Source organism: Elephas maximus, chromosome 1 (assembly GCF_024166365.1).
Source record: "Elephas maximus indicus isolate mEleMax1 chromosome 1, mEleMax1 primary haplotype, whole genome shotgun sequence".
NCBI lineage: Eukaryota > Metazoa > Chordata > Mammalia > Proboscidea > Elephantidae > Elephas > Elephas maximus.
In genome coordinates this window covers 164,452,911-164,463,013 of record NC_064819.1, presented here as the reverse complement: position 1 = coordinate 164,463,013, position 10,103 = coordinate 164,452,911, and the positions used below count along the sequence as shown (strand labels likewise).

Sequence of the window (10,103 nt, the reverse complement as noted above, 5' to 3'; positions counted from 1 at the left end):
TGCACATATTGAAAATGGTACGTTTCCTGTTACAATATGGCTTAACATTTGTTTTATAAATAATCAAGGTGTTATTAAATTCAAGTTTTTTATGATTCATTTTATTGTGCAGTCTCCTTGAAATTGTTTTCTAATTAAAATGTTCTTTAAGGAATCTGCTGAAATTGCTAAATGAACAAACTCGTTTGTAAGTGTCTTTATTTTTCTTAAAGATTGCACGAACTGGAACCAAGACCAAAATACTGTATCCACTGTACATCATTCATTAGTAAACCACGTACACCACATTTGCACTCTACCAAATAGAGCATTTTCTTTAAAATTATATATTGCGTGTCTTAGATTCATGCTTTAGGTATTTCACATTTGTCATTATTCTCTTATAAATAATTGCAACTTGACCAATTTGTACACCTGCTAAAAAAAAACTACCACTATATATTCAGTGCATGAAGGCGCAGTCTCTGACACGAGAACAGATGAAACGGAAACAAGTGTAAGGGTGTCACATCTACCAAACTGTAACTACTCTTTTGCCTATGCAGTGAGATGCCAATGTAAAATAAACACAAAACATCGTTCAAAGGCACAATTTCCTCCACAGATAAAATACAATTTTAAAAAACGCGGCAGTGAATATCTAGCACCCTCGAGGGCGCTGTGGCGTTCACATTCAGCCCCGGAGAGTGCACAGCCTAGGCTGTTCAGGGAGAACCTATCCGCCGAGTCCGGAGGGTTGGAGCGCTGGGGGACCCACCGCCTTTTGGCTGCACAGGTGGCCTAATTTCTTTAAGCTGCCTCCGAAGTTTTGCTCTGAGTTTCAGCACCAGACCCAGCACCTCTCACTGTTCCAAACCTGGCGCCCGCCGAGAAATAAAAACGGTTAGTAAACGGGATTAGTCTTCTCACCGCCAGGAGCTCCTCTTGTCCTCCTAGAACAGACAGACCCCCACCCCCACTCCCTTCTGTCCACGCCCTTCCCCACCCTCCCGGGAAGGCTCTTTACTAGTCGCGCTCGACGCCGCCTCCGGCTTCTGTGTCGCTCTGGTCGTCCGTGAAACAGACATCCACGTCGCTGTCGTTGTCACTTTTGGGGTCCCCGGGCTCCAGGGGGTAGCCGGGCTCGGCGCCCGGGCCGTCGCCTGCCTTAGCAAGCAGGCTTTGGCCAGGGTGGCGGGACTTGACGTGGCGCTCCAGATCCCGGCGGCGCACCAGTACCTTGCCGCAGAACTCACATCGGTAGGGCGTGTTGCCCTCAGCGTGCAGCCGGATGTGCTTGTTGAGGTTGCTGGGGTCGCCGAACGGCCGCAGGCACACTTTGCACTTCAGCGGCTTGTAGCCGGTGTGTGTCCGCATGTGGATCTTGAGCCCGTACTTGCGCGAGTACAGCTTGCCACAGTAGAGGCACAGGTGACCGGTCTTGGGCTTGCCCACGCCGCCGCCCCCGCTGCCGCCGCCCCCTGGGCCGCCGGCCACAACAGCCGGTGGCAGCGCCCCCGCGTCCAGGCGACCGCGACCCTTCCCGGCCGCCATCTCCGACAGCTGCTGCGTGTGCATCGCGATCTCCCGGTCGATGCTGGCCAGCGAGCCCAGCTCAGCGGGGCTCAGGGCGGCCGCTGCCGCCGCTGCTGCAGCCGCCGCAGCCGCCGCCGCAGGCCCGCTGAAATAAGGGATGGATTCCGGGTACTTGAGCAGTCCGCCGAAGTGCAGTTTGAGCGGGTAGTAAGCGGCGGCGGCTGGGGAGCCGTAGAGCAGCTCCCCGTTGTAGACGGTGAACGCTGGCATTACGGCGGGCAGGTGGCTGCACTCGCCACCTGGGTAGGACTTGAGCCCGCCAGCGTCGAGGGGCGGCAGCGCGCAGCGCTCGAGGGGCAGCCCGGCAGCTGGGGGCAGCTGCGCATAACGCGCGCCGGGCAGCGCGGCAGCGGCGGGTGGGTCGCGCTCCAGGTGCTTGAAGGCGGATGCCTCATCCAGGGGTCCTGGGAGCAAAGGAAAGCCGCGCAGAGCTCCTGAGCAGGGTAGGCCGGGGGGCGGTGGCGGGTCCCCCGAGAGCAGACACTTGGGGTGGTGATGGTGGTGGTGCGCATGGTGGTGATGGTGGTGGTTGGCGCCACTCGCCGCCGGGCTCTCCCTGCTCCGGGGGCGCCCACCCGCCCGGCCCCCGACCAGCAGCCTGCCCAAGGCCAGGCCGGTCCCCGATTTGCCAGTGCCCTCTTCCCGATAGGGGTCGCCGTGCGCGGCAGTGGCCGTCCTGGCTAAGCCCGCGGGTTTAAAGGCGGAGCGCACTCCAGGGTAGAAGGCCAGGCCACCGCCCCCCACTGGGGAGCCACCCACGATGCCGAGGAAGGGTCCGTGGGCGGCCCCGCTCGTGTCCAGGGCGCGCTCCGGTTGCTCCTTGCCCTTCTTGGGTGGCCCCCACTTGCCCGGGGGCGGCGAGGTGGCTGAGGGTCCGGAGGAAGTCTCGCGCTTAATGGCCTCCCGCGTCCCACAAGACTGAGGGGGCGGCTGGGCCTGCTGATGGGGCCGCAGGGTGTCCGTAGTGACCGTGCCGGCGAAGTCGAGCGCCGAGGGCTTCGGGGAGAGGCGGAGGCCATCCGGGGCCTGGGCAGCGCCTTGGCGAGCGGCGTGTTCGTGGTGCAGGGAGGCGCGGCCGCCGCCGCCGCTGAGCACGCAGTGGAAACGTAGGTGAGCCTTAAGGCTATTGGGGTATCTAAAAGTCCTCCAGCAGTACCAGCAAATGTAGCGCTCCTCCCCTGGCGAGAAAGAGTGGAAATAGACCCCATAAGAGGCGAACAAGCGGGAAAGAAAGTGTAAGCGCGCCCAAGGAAAAGCCCAGGTTTTGCCCAGCTGTATGGAAAGAAGCAAAAGTATTCTTGGGTCCCTGCGAAAGTGAGTTTGATAGCCCCACAGTAGCAAGGACCGTGAGAAGCCCCAAATGGTCAACGCTTGTCACCATCTCAATCATCTGGGACTACTTAGAGGCAAAGAGGGATGACCTGGGCCTTTTCAACCAAGACTTGCTCAGGGCCGGCCAAGCAAGTCTTGGTTGGGATGGCAGCGATGAGGCAGGCTGGCCAGGGAAGAGACAAGAGCAGAGAGCAGCTGTTGCTTTAAATCAAGGTTGAGCCTGTGCCGTGCTGGGCCCATCTGTTGGCGTTTGCAGAATAGGTGGCTTATGTCAAGGAGTTTGGATAAACTGAACAAAGGCCAATCTTATGGTCGTAAGCGCCTCATTACCAGGCGAGTATGGGCCATATGTAATCATTCCTTTTCATAGAACAATGGCTTTTGTGTCCACTACCCACCCTTCCCGCCCCCTCCCTGCCTTAAACACTTTGCCTGGGGTTTTCCCGGAGCGTGACCAACTGAAGGGCCACATAGGGACTGTGATTTGCTATTCTTCAGAATTATTTGTATCTTTATTTCCTCTTTAACCTCATTTAAATTGATGGGGGGGGTAGTGCTGTCTTGATACTCTAAAAACTGAAGTATGATGTTGCATTATCTTGTCAGTTGTTCCACTTGGTAATTAACTCCTAGATATGTGCACAAATCTAAGCTTGGTAAAGTCATTGGAGAAGATATAGTTTTTATGACATGAATATATAATATTATATATGTATAATACAAGAATATAGAAATATTACCTTTTTAAATAAGTGCACAACTCTCTTAAGAATTTTTTTTCCCTAGAATTACATACATGTTTTGGTGCCAAATCTTTGTGTTTGACATCATTAGCACTAGTTATTCTTAATTTTGTCAGGGCCTGTATGTATAATCAAGAGCCCATGTATGGAACAGATTCTGATCACATGGTGGGAGTTAATTTTCACTCAGAAAGGTCATGCTACATCTCTACAGACAAGAGCAATCTTGCAATTGGGGTTTCTTTAAAAATGTTGTGGTTGGTTGATAATAATGAAGAGAAGTCTGTGTGTGAGTAGTTGAGCCACAAGAAAGTATCCAAAGTATACATACCTCAGTCTCATAAATGTAATTCTCCTCCTTGCTCACAAGCAGTTCAAACTCCTAAAACATTACTCAGAAACAACAATGGGAAAAAAAATTCCAGATCTCTCTCCTCTTCTGTATATTACTTTTGGTTTTGCATAAAGTGAGTAGTCCTCCCAATAACTGAGAGGGTATTTCAAGTGAGGAGAAATTTATTCCAGCTGAGGCCAAAAGCAATCAGAAAGGAAGAAAGGAGGGTAGGAGAATTTGCCTGAGATCCTGTCTTAATTGTCTATGAGATACTTAGATAAAACAATTTCAGTGTTCCTGTTACCTTCTATTCAATGTCCACGTAAAATAAATCTTGAGAGAAAGAGAGAGAGGAGAGGAGACCTCTATAGTTCTCTTAGAGGTATGTTGATTTAATAACATAAACTCCCTTCTCCTAAGAGGTTCCCTCCCACCACCCCCTCTTTAAAAAGTAGTCTTCAGAATCTGCCTCAGAATGAATCAGTTCAGTGAGAAGCCAAGTAAGCTTTGTTCCTAAAACAAAAGGTCAGTGTTTTCCTTAATCTTACAGTGAAATCGAAGCTCACTGAAGTTAGCCAATATTGGAAGAATGGCAGCCATCCCTACTTATCTCTTTCTCTTTTCAAGATTTAAATAAATGTATATTTCCTATTTGAACATATCCTGTCTTTGCTTTTTCCTGACCTACTAACATGTTCTCCATACTCTGAGATCCAACCCAGGCCAAGAATAGTAAATACACTTCATAGGTGATTACCTCCTCTCCTTCCTGCGTCTCTAAGAAGTCAAAGTTTCAAGCATCTCAAAGCTGATGAAGTAAGTCAGGGTTCAGTATAACCCATCCATTTCCCCACTTAAAGGGAAATGGTGACTATCTGGACATCTATTACCATACGATCTTTATAACCTCAAATGGCAGAAATGAAAACATGAGGACCACTACGCCAAGAAATTTCTTTTGTGCTATTTGAGTGTGCCCAAGAAAGAGCATCCTATACAGAAATGGCTAAACCCTGAAGACCGACAACCTTGCAAATTGTACTTATAATGGCGGATTTGAGTTCTCCACTGTAAGGCTTTTGTCAGGCTTCTCCTTTACTGGAAAAAGTTATCAAAAGCAGTTTAATATAATGTGATGCAAAGAACATTTTTAGGATAGTTTTGAGTACTGTACACACAAATTTACTCACAAAATCAGTAGAATTAATCTAGAGAGGATAGGATACTTTGAAGTGAAGTGACTCATCATCATGAATAAGCTTAATTCTGTCTTGTTCATGAAGTGTTTCCTAATTCCCACATGTGTTTTAATTTCTTTAAACTCGTGTCTAAAAGGATGAGATTGAGCAGGCAATTCAAGAGGAGAGTATGTTAAAATATTTCACAGCATTCACTATGTTCATATCAAATAATAACAGTTCCTTTAGGAGAAATACAAACTAAAACAATTGGCAAGGAAAAAGGAAAGCCATGGAAGCTTGGTATGTTAAATGAGTCTCGAGACCTTAAATATTCTAGCACCTCCCAGCCTTCTTTCCACAGGAAGTCTTAGTGTTCTAAGGAAGGTTTGAAAATGTTTTTCTCACTGCACCTTAATTTGCATAAATCAGCTCTTGGCTTTGGAAGGGATGAAATAAATCTGAGAAGAAATTGGGATACATCCCAGATTCAATTTAAGTAAGGAGGGGGAAATGAATAAATGCCATTTAAGTGGAAAGGCCTCAGTACCTGCCAGCTGACCAGCTGTAAGCACCATAATGCTTCTAAAGTGCTGAAGAAATACATTCCTCTCCTCCAAACCAGTAAATAATTGACGCCCATCCACCTTCTAAAAGTATTCCAGGTTTAAGTTATATTCTTTGGAGCCCATGATGTAATTACTGTAATAATATTTTAAGCCTTCTCTGTTGATTTTTAATTGAGTAAATAATTGTCTTTTGGGGTATGCAATAAAGAAGGATGACCCTATGAAGTTCAGCATAATATTTTTCAAAGAATATTTTTTCACTACCATTGTAAGCCAGATTATTACCGCCACTGTTGTTACCATTTACTGTTGGTTTTAAAGAAGTGGTGGTGACATTGACTACACACACAGGGAGCATGAATTCAGATTTACACAGCTCGAGAAAAAGGCCCATCAAGTCTGGCATGCGCCTAAAGCCCAGAGGAGGACTAGACTCTTGCCCACCAGAGCTGGCCTGGAGGCCTTCTGGGAGGTGATACCTTTCTCATCGTGTGTCGGAGTTGCTGTTGTCGGGATGTCAAACCACTGAGCCAAAGAGTTGGAATACCACACAGTCAGTTCTTCCCCTGGCTGAACGTCTCGAAGCGCTCGGTAGAAGATCTGGGACACAAGAAATAGGATAGATAGCTTGCTGTCATTTCCCAGGTAATCCGTCAAAAAACAAATGAGAAGAAAGGTTCAAATCGGATTCTGACTCTGTATGACCCTCAAAAAACTGTTGGGCTTCTCTGAACCTCTCTTTCCTCATCCTTCAAAAAGGGGAAAATAATAGTTATGGATTGAGTTGTGTCCCCAAAATACATGTTTTGTAGTTTCTAGCTTCTATGCTTTTTTTTTTTTTTTTATGCTTATGCCTAAGGGGCAAGTCTACTCTGTCTTATTGGGTTGCTGTGAATCGGAGTCAACAGCAAGAGGTTTGCCACTTTGTTTTGTTTTGTTTTGTTTATGCCTGTAGTGGGGCTCTGGTGGTGCAGTGGTTAAGAGCTGGGCTGCTAACCAAAAGGTCGGCAGTTCAAATCCACCAGCTGCTCCTTGGAAACCCTATGGGTAGTTCTACTCTGTCCCATAGGGTCACTATGAGTTGGAATCAAGTAGTCAGCACATTGGGTTTGTGTGTGTGTGTTTTAATACTTGTGGTTATAACCCCATTTGGGCATGGGTTATCTTTGTTATGTTAATGAGACAGGATTAGTTTAGAGAGTGTTTTAAGTCAATCTCTTTTGAGATATAAAAGAGATTAAAGGAGCAAGCAAAAGAAGAGGAGATGGGGCAAGATAGATGCCAAGACTCATGGAGATCTCCAAGGAATAGGGAGGCAGAAGCTGATGAGACAGGGACCTTCCTGCGGAGCCGGCAGAGGGATAAAGCCTTCCCCCGAGGGCTTCTCCCTGAATTTGGACTTCTAGCCTCCTAAACTGTAAGAAAGTTTTTTATTTAACTGTAAGAAAATTAATTTCTGTTAAAACCATCCACTTGTAGTGTTTCTGTTACAGCAGCACTAGATAATTAAGGCAAACAGTATCTACCATATAGGGTTATTGGGATGATACAATGAACTCTGTAGATAGATCGCTTTGCTCTTAATATTGGGTGGCCACCGCAGAGAGATGGCTGGGAAGAAAAATTGGCAGCTGGGTGGGTGGGTGGGTGAAGCCCACAGTACCTGTCCTCCAGGTAAGTCTGCAATAGCCTCCAGATTCTGTTCCTGAGAGCTCCTGGCTGCCCGGATTAGCCCTATCCACTCCAGAGGGGAGCCCCCCGACTCGTCCACCAGCTCGCCTCTCACCATGCGCACCTGCAACACAAGCAGTGGTCGTTCTCCCCCAGCGCCAAGGCCAGGCCCCCAACCCAAAGGGAAAAATTTAGCCTCCATCCCACCCGACAGGAAAATGGCTATATTCGCTTTGGCCAGACCGCTGTTGGCTGCCAGAAGGAGGGAGATTCCGTTGGGCTGGGTTTTTTTTTTTTTTTTATGAGGGGGGAGGGCGGTGGGCGGGGGGGGGGAAACTAACAGCGCCCCCTCTCCCCCACTTCGCAACACCGAGGGTGAGAGCGTCCTCCCTCCGCTCCAGGGCTCACCTTATACCAAGACTCCCCCACTCCTCCGCCCCTTCTCTCCCAGTCGCGGCTCCCAGAGCTGTCTTAACACCAGGGCAGAGACGCTTCGCAGCAGTCCCAGGTCCTAAAGCGCCCCCCACTCCCCCTTCTCCCTGCACTGTATGGAGGTGCCTGCGAGCCCCGCAGCCAAAGCCTCCGAACAAAGCTTGATCAGGGAAAAGCTGGTCCGCAGACTGGCAGACTGTTTAAAAGCAATTAAAGTGCGTTTAAAGAGGAAGCGTGGTGCGCAGCAAACAACGCTTTAGACCGCAAGGGAAGAGGCTGCTTGCTTGAGAAGTGGGTCTGGCTGGCTGTGGGCACCGGAGCGACTTCTCAAGGGAAAGCTCTAGGAAGCAGCAAGCTAAGAGCCAAGGTCCTCCCCTTCCCAGCGGACTCCTGCCTTCATCTCTGGTCCCTGCCTTCCCAACTCCAGCCGCTGGGACGCCTTCGCGCGGGCGGGGCCTTTAAATCCCCTCTCTGGTCGAGATGCTGTTTGGAGAGCCAGGGCTGGCGAACTGGTCCCGGCGCCTACAGGTTGGGCTTCGGCCCCTGGACTCTCATCAGAACCCGGCTGTAGGCGACCTGATCCGGTGCCCCACGAGGGTGGACACCCACCTGCCCTCGGAACCCGAGGTCTAGGAGCCTGGGTCATCCCATCTCCATTTACCCCAAACCCACAAACAGACATCAACGAAGAGAGAAATCTGGGGAGGTTCTAGGAACTGGGAGACTTCAAAGGATTTTTTTTTTTTTTTTTTGAGGAGGTGGGATTAAATTATCTGAGGACAAATTAAAGCCTCAGGTTAGTTTATCAAAGGGAAGAAGGAAGGCAGTCCTCGATACCCTGAGCGGGGTAAAACGGGGCACCTCTCCGGAGAGGCCGGGGACCTCCGCGCCTCTGCGGAGGAGTCCTCAGAGCTCTAGGGAAGCCGAGAATTGCGAGCGGTCCTGGCGCAGAGAGAGCCCGGTGCACCCCACCTGAACCTGTCTCCTCTAAGCCAGGTCCTTTCGTCTCAGTCCGGCTCACGCCCCGTTCTCAGTTAAAGCGATTTGCTGGGAATAATCCGAGTTCCCTTCCAGCCCCGCAGAGCTGGTAGGTAATGACTCAATCATTCCTTTCCTCCCTCACCCCTTTCCAACCCCTTTCTCGAAAGAGGGCAAAGGGAAGCGAATAGCAGTAGGATGGAGGTCAAATAGCCAATACCTTTTTCTTGGGCCCGGGCTCCCTGCGGTCTGACAGGTACTTGCCCAGCTTGAAGGTGCCGGGCACCGGCCCGAGGAGCAGGCCGGCTGGGATGCAGCAGTCGGCGCTCACGCTGGTGGCTGCAGCGCGGGCGGCCCCGTGCATTGCTGCCGCTGCCGCCGCCAGGCAAGCACTCGGGCGCACCCGGTCCTCAGAAGGGCGCTAGCGACAGAGCCTGAGTAGCACGCGAGCAGAGGAGCCGCGCCCCGACGTGCGTCCTCCGCCCGCGGAGTGACGCGGGGGGACATGCACTGTGCCTTTTCAATCCTGGCGGGCGCCTTTTGGCACTGCGACCGCAAGGGCGCGGAGTTTGGTGAGAGAGTTGCGCTGCGAAGCAGCTGCAGAGTCCCACCCGAGAGGGTCACATGGAGTGGTTCCCTCAGCCCCCTGCATAATCGAGGCCTCTGAATGGCTGGCGCACAATGGTCCAGGCGACCTTCCCATTCCTAAAAATCCAATTTGTCAAGGACGAAGAAAAGGCGCTGGTGAATCAAAGGTCCGGCGGGACCATTAATCCTCAGCATGGGGTATTGTCCTAGAGACAGTTACGATATTTTAAGTGACAAATCCACTGTATAATTTCTCCATAAATTTCACTTCCTTTTATTGTTCCCGGACAAACCAGTTTTGGGAAATAAGTGACTACTTTAAGTCTACTTGGCTGATTCTTTTGAACCTTGGTCTACTTCAAAGATTTTTAATTCTCTCCCCTTGGCTTTATTGTATAGGAGATTAAACAAAGAGATGAGGACTGTTTGGAGGACTTGTTAACTTCTATTGATTCCTGGCGTGTGCCATACAGAAATTAGGCAGGTACTTGATGGGAAAACACCAGAAAATACCTACACTTTTTAAATAACGACCATATTACCATTTCAGGGTATTGGGTCTAGGCCAGTCGTCTATTTAGAACCGCTTTATCGTTGCCTCTGTCCCGTTTCGCCCGAAATAGGAAGCGTCCGGGTCAGTTTGGGGAGGCGAGGTCAGCTGCACTTCGCTGCGCTTGGGCGCACCCCTGGCCCGCAGTTTCCC

The 10,103-nt window shown here is 50.1% G+C and overlaps 1 protein-coding gene across 1 annotated transcript; it reads right to left on the bottom strand.

The window, feature by feature from the left end:
• Positions 1–1,005: 1,005 nt before the first annotated feature.
• Positions 1,006–9,176, bottom strand: PRDM13 (PR/SET domain 13). The gene is made up of 4 exons (XM_049898001.1): positions 9,033–9,176; positions 7,395–7,526; positions 6,211–6,331; positions 1,006–2,753 (listed from the first exon to the last, which is right to left on the bottom strand). Exons 1-4 carry the CDS (start codon positions 9,174–9,176, stop codon positions 1,006–1,008), a joined length of 2,145 nt encoding a protein of 714 aa, XP_049753958.1.
• Positions 9,177–10,103: the final 927 nt, after the last annotated feature.

Bases quoted from the DNA above. Each gene is read 5' to 3' on its own strand.
- PRDM13 (XM_049898001.1), bottom strand. From the start codon at position 9,176: ATGCACGGGGCCGCCCGCGCTGCAGCCACCAGCGTGAGCGCCGACTGC. The intron at 7,527-9,032 runs GTATTGGCTATT...CTTGTGTTGCAG, and splicing joins AGCCCGGGCCCAAGAAAAAG to GTGCGCATGGTGAGAGGCGA. The intron at 6,332-7,394 runs GTACTGTGGGCT...CTTGTGTCCCAG, and splicing joins CAGACTTACCTGGAGGACAG to ATCTTCTACCGAGCGCTTCG.